This window comes from Gadus morhua, chromosome 16 (assembly GCF_902167405.1).
Source record: "Gadus morhua chromosome 16, gadMor3.0, whole genome shotgun sequence".
Taxonomy (NCBI): Eukaryota; Metazoa; Chordata; class Actinopteri; order Gadiformes; family Gadidae; genus Gadus; species Gadus morhua.
This window is the reverse complement of record NC_044063.1, coordinates 19,524,186-19,539,646: the sequence shown is the minus strand read 5'-3', so window position 1 is coordinate 19,539,646 and position 15,461 is coordinate 19,524,186. Positions and strand designations below refer to the sequence as shown.

The window sequence follows — 15,461 nt, the reverse complement described above, 5'->3', positions numbered from 1 at the left end:
GTTTAAAGTTATATTTGTTCTTCTTCTTCTTTCTTAAATACGGAGAATAGCCTAATACATATTAATTAATTGCAACTAATTCGAGAGATTTCAATGTTCTTTTTTTGAGGGAGAGAGGGTAATGAATGACTGCAGGTTCGGCTGTGTGGTATCTTTAATTGACATGTGAAATTGGTTATCTTAACCAATGGCATGTGACACTGCACACAAGCAGAATTGGAGGACCAAAATGGGATTAAGGCTTAATTTATAGATCAAGTCTAGTTCACAGTAGGTTTTTGCTACAAACGGCACTAATAATGTATGTTATATAACAAAAATGGATAATAATGTTGCTTTATTGGAGGGCAGAGGAGTTTTTAAATGGTACATGTGTGCACAGCCGGACACTTGCATTGTTTGTGTGGAAGGGAAATTATTTGTGTTTTGAAAAGTAAACAAAACAGCAACATTTACTGAAAGTCTACAATAGACCTCTTACTTCAAAGTATATATATATTTTTTTTAAATCAGACATTCCAATATACCTAATTAGAATTCTTATTACTTTCTAAATCGTCTTCAATTCCAGTTAATCTTTTCTGTACATCTGTTGCCCTTCTCATTTTACCTGTAAATGAACCTTCAGTTGAGAAATATGTAGCAAACACACACACACACACGCACGCACGCACGCGCACGCTCACACACACTTAACACTTAACATTTGTGTTTTAAAAAGAGTTTGGATTATACATTTTATGATTAGACATCTTTAATTATAAACCTGCCTGATAGGGAATTGTCTGTGAAAAGCCAGATAACACAAAACACAACTACGGTCCAGAAGAAAACAGGAATCTTTTGAAATGATACAGTTATGGGATGTTCCTTTCAGGCCCCGTAGGCAGCCTTTCTCATTATAGTATTAGCCTTTGCTCCTCCCATCAAAGTCATACATATGCCAACTTTCCGCAACATTAAAGTAAACTCATCATCAGTGGGATTCACGGTGTGTTCGCAGCGCGGTCAAATCTCACGTCGAGACGGTAGTCGGCGCGCTGACTCAGTGGCTAGCTCTCTCTCTCTCTCTCTCTCTCTCTCTCTCTCTCTCTCTCTTACTCTCTCTCTCTCTCTCTCTCTCGGAGCTGCGCATGAGATCAGGGACACTAGGGGGGAGAGCTCATTCCATAACACAACCGTCATCCATGGCTCAGTGCAACGGAGATAGCAAGGTCAGTGACTTGACGGTACTACGGCTTACCAAAATGATTCCGGGGACGGACAGTGGGGGCCCCCGTTGGTCTAGGTGTGGACTGTAACGGTAGTCGGTGGACTGACGTTAAGAGGACTCGGTGCTGGTGGAGTCCCCAGCTCATTATGGCCTGTGTGTGTATCCGGGGGAAAGTTGCAGAGCATGCAGCATTGCCCGGGAGTACATCCATGCCTGTTGCAGCAACATCCCGCCGAGGACGTGTTGCTCTACGTGTCGGCTTTACAGACTGTGGCCCGGGTCTGGCCCACAAATAAACCCTTGTGTATGTCCTACCAGAGTGGCTGGCCGTCCCGTCGGGTCGGCGGAGCCGCGGTCTCTCGTTACCGCGTGGGTTTAGCATGGCTGTGCTAATTTAGCCAGCTGATTGTGGAACAGCTAGCTGGCTAACGCTCACCACCACTGTGTTGTACATCCACCCGCAGCCCGCTAAGTGACAATGGTTCCGAAAGCGAATCAAACATTCAAGTTAACCCAGTGTTGCAGTTTAAAGAACACAGTGTTCAGCGGGACGATTCACATTAAGCTTCTGTTGAGCCGTTTTGCGTGGTCCGTGACCACCGGGGTGTCTTCTGTCACATAGTGGTGGCTAACGGAGCTAGCCCCGGTGTATCACTGCCGTTCTGACAAGGGATTAGACCCTTCTGCTGGCAGTCTGGCTACGTCTGTGAAGTTTACATTGGAAGGAGCTATTTCCTTATCATGCCACAATATGCGTGATCTTATTCTATCGTTTGGATCAGACCACGATTCAGAGGTTGCCTAATTCATAATGTAAGCCGTTTTTCGGGTGCTCCAGAGAGTAACTTGTGTGTTCAGTAAAACACGTGGGCTGTGTACTGCTTGCTTCTAACGTTTACAAATAATATTTATTCTAGTGGATTTCCAGTTTTCTGATGTTTTTTTAAATTATTGTTTTACCTACTGGGCAAATCCCTGCAGATGCTGAACTGCCATAATCAAGTCCGATCACTCTGTATAGGTTAGGTAGGCTCTTAATTTGTATCATGCTATTGGAGCATGGTCTGTTGGTTTGAGTGGATGCATCACACTTCCCTTTAAGTCACTACCGGAGGTCACATGTCTAGACTTACTTTTTATTGTTGCTTTGACTCAAGATAATAGTTTTATTGTCGATGATTAACTGTAATGCATTGACCATGTTCTCAACTACTCTAAAGAAACCCTCAACCAACATACCACTTTAAACAATTTTGCCTTAACCCAAACAAGATTTGTTACATATGTCTGTTTGATATGTTAATTGCTTTCTATGTACTGTATATGGCTTTCATTAACTGTTGGGTTTGTATTTCCTCAGCTGGATATCGGCAGCGCTGAACAAAATGGGTCGTGTGAGGGGGCTGTGGTTATCCTGGATGCAGGAGCCCAGTATGGGAAGGTTATTGACAGAAGGGTGCGAGAAATGTGTGTGCGGTCAGAGATCCTGCCGCTTGAGACCCCCGCATTTCACATCAAAGAACAAGGGTTCAGGTGAGAACTGTGTGTGTGTGTGTGTGTGTTGAAGGGGACTATAAATATCTTGTTGCTTTTTTAATCAGGAAATATGATTTTCATACATTTTAGACTGGAGGTGTGATTGAATTGATATTCAAACCAAGTAACTAACTATTTTCATCATGCAGGAAATTTTAAATGATGCAAAGCAAATGTAATCTTGTCCATTGTATGGTACATGGATTGAATTGGCATGTTCTTATTCAGACCTTTCCTCTGCCAATCCACTTATGTAACAAATCCATGATCCCATTCAGAAGAGTCTGTCATAGGACCATGGAATGCGATCATCTCCCTGTTGATAATTTGTACCCACAACAAAAGGAACAACTTCATTCATTCTCTCCTGCTCAGTCAGTAGAGTTATAGGCAAAGCTAAAACTAATTTCCCTGTGCTCCACATGATCAAGTCCTCTGCTTTGGTTTGAATATGAGTAGATGTACATAACCCCTGACCCTCCCACTACCCTCCACCTTTGCAGGGCGATCATCATCTCGGGAGGCCCCGCCTCTGTGTACGCAGAAGACGCACCCTGGTTCGACCCGGCCATTTTCACCATCGGAAAGCCTGTCCTAGGAATCTGCTATGGAATGCAGGTAATCAGAAAAACTCACAAGTGCACACCAATTCCAGTGAAACAAGCTACACTTGTTATATTTTTCTGTTTATCCACTAGTGTACAACCAGACAATCGCGTAGGTGCATATTCACATACAAAGCGCAACAGCTAAGATAACCAAGTACATGCCCGACCTGTTTTGGTGACTGCTGGATAAGAAGTTGTTTTTATAGTAAAGCGCAAAGACTATTATACTATGATATTACTTGTAGTACTCATGATTGTAAATGTATTTTATTACGGACCAAAAGTTAACTAACAATAAGGTCTACAAACGATTCATTTTATGAGCCACTATGGCTAAGCGGAAGGATTTTTGAGCATCGGGATATTTTTACTGAAATGGATGGGACCCTGTGTAACAAATTTGATCTGCTGCCGGAAGAACAGGGTTTCTTCTTTTCTGTGTTGAAGCATGGCCTCTTGTGTGTTTCCAGATGATGAACAAAGTGTGTGGTGGCACAGTGCACAGGAAGAGTGTGCGAGAGGATGGGGTTTTCAAAGTCAATCTGGACAACACCTGCTCTCTTTTCAGGTACTGTCATTTCCTCATGGATGTGTCCACATTCGCCACAATGTATTACTTCAGTTAATTTGAACAAGCACGGAGCTCGAGCTCTTGTGTTTTTTTGGAGCGTACTTCCAGCGCTAACAGAAGAGGGGAAAGGTGCAACAACTAGCTCACTAGAGTCTCACCTAAATGTTATGGTAGCATTACACGGCTTTGTTGAATACTCAATACTGATCATATATATATATATATATATATATATATATATATATATATATATACACTGTTTATTCCAGCATCCTGGGATGATGATCACTAAACCTAGAGAATAACAAGGGTCTGATGTCTCTCTACCAGAGGCCTACAGAAGGAGGAGCTGGTGCTGCTGACGCATGGAGACAGTGTGGACAAGGTGGCTGAAGGCTTCAAGACGGTAGCCGAGTCAGGGAACATCATTGCCGGTAAGTGGATTTAGGTTCTCACGCATCCAACCTAAAAAGTGTGTGTGTGTGTGTGTGTGTGAGACGTAGAATTATTACCGTGTACAGTATCTAAGGATCTGTTGAAATGGGCAAAGTTGTAATATGCAGGTCCGTCTGTTTATTTTCCGTCTGCTAGGTATTGCCAATGAGCAGAAGAAGCTTTACGGCACCCAGTTTCATCCCGAAGTAGACCTCACGGAGCACGGAACGGCCATGCTGCACAACTTCCTGTTTGAGATCGCCGGTTGCACCACTAACTTCACTGTCCAAAACCGCCAGCAGTCCTGCATCGATCAAATCATAGAGAAAGTCCAGAAGTCCAAAGTTCTGGTAAGGGCCTTGTGTGGCTGGTGTAAAATGACTTGGTAATGCAACATTTTCCCTAGGTAAACGCGTCACTTGTGTTGGTGGCTGGAATTACATGGAGGCTATTAAAGTCAGACCGGACTTGTTTTTCCAGCTGAAAGGAGGGGGCCTCCTCTCTGTGTGCCTGCAAACTGGGTTTCTTCTCAGGAGAGCCCAATATAGGAAAGCTAGATTAGAGACACACTAGAAGGATTCCCTCAAAGCCTATGTTTAATTTCTTGACAGTGAGATTCTTCTCTTGACGCTCATTGTATTTAGTTTCCCGCCATGTTTTGCATTCATGTGACAATGCACATGCACTTCCTAATGGTACCAACCACACCATTCAAAAGGATTGGCAGTATTATACGCTATTTTTTTAAGCCTGCTTAAACAACAATGTGGAAAATAAATGGTCAATAGTCTAATAGTTCTTTTTAATGTGTTTGTATGAAAACAATGATAAACGTCATGCCGTAATGCATTGGATCTAGTTCCTTCCTAGTTGATGTATATCACCCATTTCCCTGATCGTGGGACTCATGTGCTGTCCCCTGGCTAATGGCGGAGGGCTCTTGTGTTTCATGTGTGTCGCTGAAGGTGCTGGTGAGCGGCGGTGTGGACTCCACGGTGTGCACGGCCCTCCTCAACAAGGCCCTGAACCCGGACCAGGTGATCGCGGTGCACATAGACAACGGCTTCATGAGAAAGAGGGAGAGCCAGAGCGTGGAGGAGGCCCTGACTAAGCTGGGCATCAAGCTCCAAGGTAAACTGTGTGTGTGTGTGTGTGTGTGTGTGTGTGTGTGTGTGTGTGTGTGTGTGTGTGTGTGTGTGTGTGTGTGTGTGTGTGTGTGTGTGTGTGTGTGTGTGTGTGTGTGTGTGTGTGTGTGTGTGTGTGTGTGTGTGTGTCTCTAACCCAAGGTTATTTGGACACTCCGATCACTGTTACAGGTGATCCCTCATGGTCACCCACACAAAAACGCATTACTCATGAGTTAGATGGTGGTTTTCAGCACGAAAGGTGACAAGCCACTATTCAAGGGCCGTCACACTTGTCATGTTCAAGGACACCAGAAGGTGTCAAGGATTTTATTTGAGTACTTCCTGCTCTACCTACACTACCATCTCCGCTTCCTACCACTCTCCAGTGAGAGGCTGCAGTGGGTGGCTGAAGACTGACCGCGGATGCACCTAAACCATTTTAAGACGATGAAAAATAAATGGTCGTACTCTTTTTGTGGATGGATATGTTTATGCTGAAATAAGTGGCATGATGAATAGTGATGGCTGGATTGGCACAATATACTAATAAACCTATGGTAGACCTCAAGCAAGGGATGTCGACTCGTAACCGTGTGATCCACAGTTGTCCGTTACAAACTCTCTACTCAAGTTCAACCATAGCTCTTGTATTTGTATTCGCCTTAAGCTACGCCGCTTCTTCTTGAGACCAATACATTTACCTCTTTTTTTTTTTTTTCTCCAGTTGTGAACGCGGCGCACACCTTCTACAACGGGACGACGACCCTGCCCATCTCGGACGAGGACCGCACGCCGCGCAAGCGCATCAGCAAGACCCTGAACATGACCACCAACCCAGAGGAGAAGAGAAAGATCATCGGAGACACCTTCGTCAAGGTAGGCCCGATACAAATGTAGTGCCTCAATATAATCAAATGTCCCTTTTTGTGACATTCCACTATATTTCGAGTGCCCTGCAGCAGGTGGGGGGAATAAATGTATTCATGTAGGAATCGATCTCCAATCTTCAAATTCCCTTTTTGTCTTAGGTTTGCCTTGGTGTGTGTTTTGGATGTTTGGATGAGTGTATCCGAAAATTAGCACTCATCTGTACAGAATCATTTTTACCACCCCTAATTTGTCGTGTGTGCCTGCAGGTAGCCAACGAGGTGATTGGGGAGATGAACCTAAAACCCGAGGAGGTCTTCCTGGCCCAGGGCACCCTGAGGCCCGACCTGATCGAGAGCGCCTCCCAGCTGGCCAGCGGCAAGGCGGAGCTCATCAAGACGCACCACAACGACACTGAGCTCATCCGCAAGCTCCGAGATGAGGTAGACACACGTACACACTTGTTTCCATCGCAGGTGTCCTGGTATATACAGCTGCCATTGTTGTGGACAATCTTGACAGCCTGATACTGGTACTTGTTTTATTTTACTGTTGTCTATGAAAGGCAACAAGATGTACCATAATACACTTATCTTCCATGCATGTGTTTAGTTGAACTGCTCCTGTTATTTCTCACTGTCGGAATGTTGCTTCTGATCCTTCTGTCTTTCTTTAGGGGAAAGTAATCGAGCCACTGAAAGACTTCCACAAAGATGAGGTCCGAGCTCTGGGAAGAGAGCTGGGTTTGCCAGAAGAGATTGTGTGTCGACACCCGTTCCCTGGTATGTTCGCCAGCATGCGAGCAAACTGCTGGTTTGGACTTCCCTAGTGCAGATCAAACCATGGCTAGCTCATGCCACTATCTGCTTCTGATTCCCTGAATTGTTCTTTCATTTCTGTGTTCTGTATCTTGTCAGCCAATGATGCTCCCAACGGCTCACTTTTCCTTCTGACGATCCCCACCCTTTTTCCCCATACAGGGCCAGGTCTAGCAATCAGAGTGATCTGTGCAGATGAGCCATACATATGCAAGGACTTTGCCGAGACCAACAACATCCTCAAAATCATCACAGATTTCTCTGCCAGTGTTAAAAAGGTGGGGATCCGTGCGTCACTGTACGTGTTCATCTCTGATGGTCTAATGCATTTTTTTGAGAAACCAGAAACCTTTTTATAAGATAATGCAACAATATAATAATATGAGACTATTATTTCATACCACTTATGTTTAAACCCTAGCTTCTGAGCATTTTTGTGTATTGTAGACGTATGTTTCCAACTGTGTGGGGATCTCCCTCTCTGCAGCCCCACACCTTACTCCAGAGAGTCAAGTCATGCATATCGGACGAGGAGGAGGACAGGCTAATGCAGATCACCAGCCTTAATTCACTCAGTGCCTTCCTGCTGCCCATCAAAACCGTCGGTGTCCAGGTACCACCAGCAAAGCTTAGTTTTAATGTTCTTTTTTTTTTTTTTTGTCTGTTTAACATTACTGAAGTCTATAAACTGTGTGTGTGCTTTGAGCAAATGTTTGCTCACAACCTGAGGAGGTTGGTTGTGTTTTTTTTTTTTAGGAATGTAGATGGGGAAACTTGTGCTTTTCCTTGCGTTGAAGGTTTCTCTCCTACTGCACCGTGACCATAGCTTAGTGGTAAACCACGTGCCACTCCCTCATTGATAAACAGAAGACTCCACTCATTCCATTTCTTTGTTTTTCCTCTGTTTTCGCAACGTCTCAACGTCTGTTTTCCCAACCTCGGACACTGCTGACGCTTCCAGATAGGTCTAAGAATAGCTTTTCATGTACTCTCCCTCCAAGGGGTTTGAGTTTAGGTTTGACTTACTACTGCGGTCATCATGGAAAACGAGTATAATATTGTGAAACGTTGGCTGCTCAACAGCCGGTCAATGGAACCCGATGTTGGAGGGGGTGACACAGACAGTGACTTCCTGTTTGTAACCGTGGTTCTAAATTTACCTCAGACCCGTGGGCAGACGGGAGACTTACTCAAGGGACTTTTACTGGCTTGGACATTGATGATGGGGTTGATTGTATGACGTGCATGGTATTTCAGTTGTCTTATTCCATTCTTGGATAAGTCTATGTAGCAGTAAGGGGAGAAAACATCCTTTATTTCCGCTAAATCACCATATATATTTTTTTTTTATAAAAAGGTTTTAAAGCCTTTGCTAGTAAATGTATTCAAAGTCGTTATTATTTTGGGGGCAAAATGTTATTAAAAACTGCCCTGTCCTCCTGTACATAGGGTGACGGCCGATCCTACAGCTACGTGTGTGGAATCACCAGTAAAGAGGACCCAGAGTGGGAGTCCCTCATGTTCCTGTCCAGACTCATCCCTCGCATGTGCCACAACATCAATAGGTGAGCCAGGCACCCACACGCACAACCCTGCTGACTTCAATAATGCTGCCTTTAAACAAAAACAAGCAGCGTCTCGTCTGCAATTAGCAACTGATTAAGTCTCATTACTACATCTGCGTGCCCCCCCTCCCCCCCTCCTCAGAGTGGTCTATGTGTTTGGAACCCACGTGAAGGAGCCCCTGACGGACATCACTCCGACCTTCCTGACCACCGGCGTTCTGAGCACGCTCAGACAGGCCGACTTTGTGGCCCACTCTATCCTTAGAGAGTCTGGTAAGTTTGTGGGTTTGAACCAAGAAGCCAAATGTAGTTTGTGACTAGACGAGCCATGGTCACAAGTGTCAGCATAGCATCATGAAGATCACGTTTTCTGACTATTTGAAAAACTAAGCATTATGTAGCTGTGGGCTTACTGGTCAACCCTGGTATTGACTTTATTTTCCAAGTCGCATCCCCTCCAGCAACATAGCGGAGTTCCAGTTTGTTTAGATTGCTGCGAGTGATAAAAAGGCGGATCACGGTTTACAGGCATAAGTCTCTCCAGGTCAGGGAGTTGGGGGAAGATGACTGGGTTTCCAATGCATACAGCCACACATCTTCAGTTATTTAAATGTAAGTTATTTTTCACATAGTCTTGCGTGTCCGTATTCAGCGATGCGATGCCATGGTATAACTTGGTTATAAGGCCTTTTGCAGGTCCTGAGTTATAAGCATAAATAAATATGAATAATTGTTGGATCTCTTGGATTAGAACCTTTTACCTCTTTACACAATCGTCTTAACTGTTAAAAGGTGCCATAGCATGAAAATCTCACTTTATGAGGTTTTCTAACATGTATATGAGTTCCCCTAGCCTGCCTATGGTCCCCAAGTGGCGAAAACTTGCGTTCGGTGTAAAACCAGCACTGGGTGTTCTACTCGCCGTTGGAAAAAACGGAGGCTCAAGCACGCTGATTTCAAATGTGGTTTCCTATGTTGTCACACTGCAGTAAGCTCCTCCCCTTACTCTGCCTGGCCCGCCCAGAGACTTGGCCCGCCAATGAGGGGGGGGAGGGGGGGGGGGGTGTGTGTGTGTGTGTGTGTGTGTGTGTGTGTGTGTACACTGTAACGCAAGTGTTTCTTGTCGGTTCTTTGACGTCTCTTGTATTTCCACAGCGAGACTGTAGTGGGGGTTATCTCAGCCATGGTTGAGAAGGAATTGGGGGAAAGGAACTTTGGCTTTGACTCCCTGAAGTACATGAACTGCGACATGCTGCCGGTTGCCGCGAGGCACCACGGCCGCGAAGCACCACCGCCCGGCAGCGGGAAGCCGGCAGCGCGCGGTTCAGTCTACTTCAGATTGATGTGGAAGAACCAGAGACGTCGCAGAACACGACAAAGTCGTTTGTGATTTCATAATCTCGTCTGGAGGCGCACACAGCTTTTGGCCATGATAATATGTATTATATGATATAGATATCTATGTATTATGATATTATTTAGATATAGAGCTCCAGGACTGTAACGCAAGTGTTGTACACTTCCTTGTTATTTGGATAACCGTTCTGCTTTTGGTGTTATGGCGCATAACACGTCGGCGCATTTCTACAACGAGACTCGTAGTGGCGGTTATCTCAGCCATGGTTGAGAATGAATTGGGGCAAAGGAACTTTGGCTTTGACTCCCTCAAGAACATGAACCACGACATGGAGGAGAAAGGGATTGTTGACGGCGAATGACTCCCGCTTGAGCCCCGCTTCCCGCTGCCGAGGGACCACCGCCTCGGCGCTGCAGGAGGCGGAGGTGCCTAAGCGCTGTCCGGCAACAATCCCTTTCTCCTCGTCGCGGTTCAGTCTACTACACATTGACGTGGAAAAACCAGGAACGTCGGAGAAGCCAACGCGGCCGTTTGAGATAGGGCTGCAACAACGAATCGATAAAATCGATAAAATTCGATTACTAAATGCGTTGGCAACGAATTTGGTCGTCGATTCGTTGTGTCGCGCGATTAATAAGTTACTCGTAGGCGCAGCACTGTTTACAGCCAGCCGCCGACAGGTTGGTTCATGGTTCATGGACGCCCACAGCGAGCTTTAGTGTGAGCGACCACAGCTTGTATTTTGGTCGTATCTTAACACTGGACTGTAGGCCTACATAGAAGTGTTCACTGTCTTTGGGTTAAAAAAACTCCTTCAACTCAGTATAGTCCAACCGAAAACTGTCAGCTGCTGCTGCTGCAGACGTTGTGCAGACGGGCTCGGAGTCGGCAACGCGTGCATCAACACTCATTCAAAGCAGCGGTAGTAATCACACAACCGGACGGTGTAGAAAGTCCCGTCAGTTAAAAACAGTAATGCAGTTTTTAAATCCATGTTAAAATCGGCAGGATATAGAGCTAGTTAGCTTAAAAAAAGTGTCAAATGTGATGTGTTCAGGTCGGCTCAGTAATATGATTGATGCGTTCAAATGCAACAGAAAAAAATAAATAATAATTGAGATTTTGGTGAAAACTTGTTTTCCCAGTAATATAAAATAGATAGTAAAGATAGAATTATGACCTGTTTAATGTCCTATCTTGAACTATCATCATCTTATCAGCAATTAAAGCAATATTACAAGTTCTATTTCAAGGAGTCTCGAAAATGGTATCAATAGGTTTGACCGGTTAACCATGGACATCCCTTATATACTTAAGCAATAGATCACGCCAGGCTGTGGTATGTGCTCATTATACCACTGTTAAGGGGCGTTGTCCGGCCCCGACGCGCAGCGGAGGGCCGGCGACCCCCTTCACAGTGGTATAATGAGCACATGCCACTGACTGAAGTGATCTATTGCTTTTATACAACGGTTACTGTTATGGCGAAACGAAAGTCATAGACACACTACATTTAAAAAGAAACCAAGAAAGTCAAAGTAGCCGTTTTATTAAAGACTACCAAAAAGTAGTCCCTCCTGGCTGCCTTCAAAATGCACGACGGTCGCTATGCAACACACTTTAGCGTCCCTCCGAGAGAACGGTTGTAACGGTTTCCACTTCAAGGCGCAGAGTGATACTTTCACAAAATGATCGAGCGTCATAGCAGTTATGTATACGGTCATTATACAACAGTTGGGAACCAATCAGATCGCTGGATTTAGGTCCCCCGTTGTATCAATTTATCATATATCATACATTGTATGTTTTTTTTGTGTTATGTTTTTTTAATTGTTTTATTATTTAATATTACTTTTAATAGTTTTGGGACGTTGGCGCAATAACCTGGTGTTTTTACACTTCAGTCTGCACTGTGAATTTGAAGTAATGTTCCGTTTTTTTTATCCGATTCATCGATTAATCGAAAAAATAATCGACAGATTAATCGATTATTCAAATAATCGTTAGTTGCAGCCCTAGTTTGAGATTCATAATTTCGGCTCACACAGCTTTTGGCCGTGATAATATATATATATATATGATATCAATATCTATGTAGGCTATATGATATTACTTGGATATAGAGCTCCAGGACTCCTGTGTGTTCTAGAATATTTACAGAACACGGCTATAGGCTCGTCTCACCATTGCGATACATCCACTGTAAACAGAGCGCATGGTACCGTGTCTGCAAGCTGCTCAGGGCCACACCCCCACCCTCCTCCTTGACCCGCCTCCCTCCTCCTCATTTGCATTAAAGCTACAGACACCAAAACAGCGCATTTGGGGAAAGCTCAATGTGCGACTGGCTCGGAGTGGCTGTAACTCTGCACCACGGCTGAATTTCGGGAACGTCTTTGAATACTGTGTTAGTGACCCACTAATAACTATATTAAAGCATCCATAAAATAGAATGTCATGGCACTTTTAAACAAAATAAATTGAAATAATATATTGACCACCAGAGGTCGCTAGAGATGCACACTCGATGCCCTGTTCTACTCCCATCCATATCGTGCGCCATCTGAACACACAGCTGTTGTTTTTGTTGCGTTCCCCCGCAGGCTACTCCAGTAAGATCAGCCAGATGCCGATCATCCTCACCCCGCTGCACTTCGACCGCGACGCCCTGCAGAAGCAGCCGTCCTGCCGACGCTCCGTGGTCATCCGCACCTTCATCACCAGCGACTTCATGACAGGGATCCCCGCTACGCCCGGCAACCAAATCCCCGAAGAGGTAAGCCCCTCGATGGACGTACTGTTGGCCGCTGCGGCTACCGGTGAAAAAGAAACGGCAGCCCGTTGATGCAGGACTCCCAGGATTCCTTCAAGGCTGGCGATTGCTGCTAAACGGATTTCCCCCAAAATTGGGAATAGGTCATTATTAGGGATACTTGTTTGCCATGGTTTCATTCTGTTCCGTATAGTCAATAGTTTTGTTGTGCGTCCCCCCCCCTTTTCGTTCAGGTGGTGCTGAAGATGGTGAACGAGATCAAGAAGATCCCCGGCATCTCCAGGGTCATGTTCGACCTGACCTCCAAGCCCCCCGGCACCACGGAGTGGGAGTAGAACCAGCATGAACACACACACACGCGCACACACACGCACACACCCAACCCCACACCACACACACGCAGCCAGTGAGGGCTGGTGAACAGCTTGCCTCTCTCTGTCTCTTTTGGTTTCCCTTTACTCTCTCCGGACTCCAGTCCTCCCTCCTTCCCTCTAGAACATTCCCATGGAAGGCAGGCGGTACTGTGACCAGCGCACGAGCAAAGGCGCTACTACTACTCTTGCCTTCCCTCCATCTTGATATTCTCTACGGTGACGGCCTGTGATGTAATAATGGCGGATGTTGATATTTTATTGACAATACACAACTTTCGGGGGATATTCGTGCGACAGTGCATTTCCTCTCACGGGGAAAATAATCGCTGCTCTCTAGTTCGGCGGTTGCCTGCTAAATGCAGTTGAAGATCAAAAGTTCAAGGGTGTCACGGCGTCCCACCAATTGAATTATTCAGATGTTAAAATTAAATCCTGACAAAAATGAATAAAGAGTAAAAGCGGCAAATTAATAGTTTAAATGTCATTCACTGCTTTTTGTTTGCGTTGTCTCCATTTAACTATTTGCTTTTGTTTGTGTTGGAGTTCTTACTTTCCACCTGTATACTGTGCTGTCAGAGGCCATACATGCCTGTCTTAAGATGAGAACAATTGTGACCAACTTACTTTTCTTTCCTTTTCCATTTGCCAAATGTAAAATAAGCTGTTACCGTTCTAGGCTTTGCCGATCCAATTCACCATCAGTAGATCATTAAAAATTGATTGTTGCTTTACCCAACATGGACAACAGTCAACCTGAAGATAGGTCTTTAAAATGCAAATATATTACTGTGCAGGAGGCCAAAATGTTGGCTGACCTTTTATTTGTGCCTGTTTTGTTTGTTCTCATGCTCTCCCCTTTTTTGGTTTTGTTTTCTGTACTGCCCTGGCATTGGTGTTTGTTTCCGAAATTGAGACTATTGAGTTGTTTTGCTCACCCGGCAATATGTACGCTTTTTAAGAATAACAAAATGGCGAGGACTAACCAAGAAGTAATGCTTAAAAAAATTTATAACTGCAGAGTTTCTAAAGGTTGTATGAAATTCTGTCAAAACTTGTTATTTGGCCGCCCACTTATTGTTGTACACGGGCAACCTTTTGCACACCCTTTTTATCTCCGAAGCCTTGGCGCTTTATGACCCCATATGAAAAGAGCTCAGTGGTTCCTGTCCCCTATTGTCTGTCCAACGTAGAACTCACGGTACCCCATGTCACAGACTCCCCGACTTGACCACCACAAAACACATGGATATCTCTTGTCACAGTTAAAAAAAAGTTTAAAAAAAACAAAAAAAAATGTAGTCAGGTGTAGTGTCGCCCGTCACTTAGTCCTCATGGAATAAAGCACTCAGGTTTAACTGAGTTTTAGAGTTTATTTAGCTCACGATGTAACCATTGGAGACCCCTCACAATGTGGTTCAAGTCTGCCGCCTCACAGTTGTGTTCACTCTTTGTCGACCACCTGCTCATTTTCCATTTTTTAAGTGGCAACAATTCCCACAATGCGACATTAGACTCCCTTAACTTGTCGGCAAATGGCAAACAAAAATGTTTCTACGGCTTTTGCCTTTTTATACGTGTGTATTTTATGATACATATGTCTCCTTAACACAACACCAACGTGGTATAAGGACATTTAATTTTGTAGTTGGATTTTATTGCAATATTGACAAGGTTAAGTTATGCAAATCTATGTTGGATGTTACTTTATTTTTATTTTTGTTTTTTGAAAGATGTTCAATGCTCATTTTCATTAGTAACGTGCCTCAATCCAAGTCACCGCATGCAGTTTCAACTAAAATGGCATTTGTATAATGACAAACTGAGCTTTAATAAAGAAGTCCATGTTGAAATCTCTATAGCAATTCCACTGTGTTAACATGATCTTCACTGCAGGCTGAAACCCTTGGCCAACCCTTATCATAATTGTCATGCCGATCATGTCTGCAGGATCTAATTGATATCTTGCCAAAAGGTCTATAAAGATCACTCGGTGTGTTCCAACTACTCTATCTTAGCAGGGACATGCAAAGCAAATCATTCTAATACCATATTTTATTATTTGGCCCAATATACGTGATCATTTCATGGCGCTGTAGACCTGTAATGCATCAAATGTATAGATTAAAAATATGCATGCGCCAATATTAATCTGTGTTAATTGTTTTCGGTATGACTATTCCATATGTCTGTCACACCATCCCCCTACACAACCGCGAA

At 44.4% G+C, this 15,461-nt stretch overlaps 1 protein-coding gene across 2 annotated transcripts; it reads left to right on the top strand.

Moving 5' to 3' along the window:
• Window positions 1-971: 971 nt before the first annotated feature.
• gmps (guanine monophosphate synthase) lies at window positions 972-15,098 on the top strand. Of its 2 annotated transcripts, none has more exons than XM_030381210.1 (16): window positions 972-1,229; window positions 2,574-2,746; window positions 3,253-3,367; window positions 3,828-3,925; window positions 4,259-4,362; window positions 4,520-4,713; window positions 5,329-5,494; window positions 6,215-6,366; window positions 6,627-6,800; window positions 7,034-7,139; window positions 7,338-7,453; window positions 7,663-7,788; window positions 8,625-8,740; window positions 8,883-9,013; window positions 12,701-12,873; window positions 13,104-15,098. In XM_030381210.1, the coding sequence occupies exons 1-16, from the start codon at window positions 1,134-1,136 to the stop codon at window positions 13,203-13,205; spliced, it is 2,142 nt and encodes a 713-aa protein (XP_030237070.1). In that variant the 5' UTR covers window positions 972-1,133; the 3' UTR covers window positions 13,206-15,098. The 2 variants fall into 2 exon arrangements, with proteins under 2 accessions (XP_030237070.1, XP_030237071.1); XM_030381211.1 differs by having other exon boundaries at window positions 974-1,214.
• Window positions 15,099-15,461: the final 363 nt, after the last annotated feature.

Bases quoted from the DNA above. Each gene is read 5' to 3' on its own strand.
- gmps (XM_030381210.1), top strand. From the start codon at position 1,134: ATGAGATCAGGGACACTAGGGGGGAGAGCTCATTCCATAACACAACCG. The intron at 4,714-5,328 runs GTAAGGGCCTTG...GTGTCGCTGAAG, and splicing joins TCCAGAAGTCCAAAGTTCTG to GTGCTGGTGAGCGGCGGTGT. The intron at 7,140-7,337 runs GTATGTTCGCCA...TTCCCCATACAG, and splicing joins GTGTCGACACCCGTTCCCTG to GGCCAGGTCTAGCAATCAGA.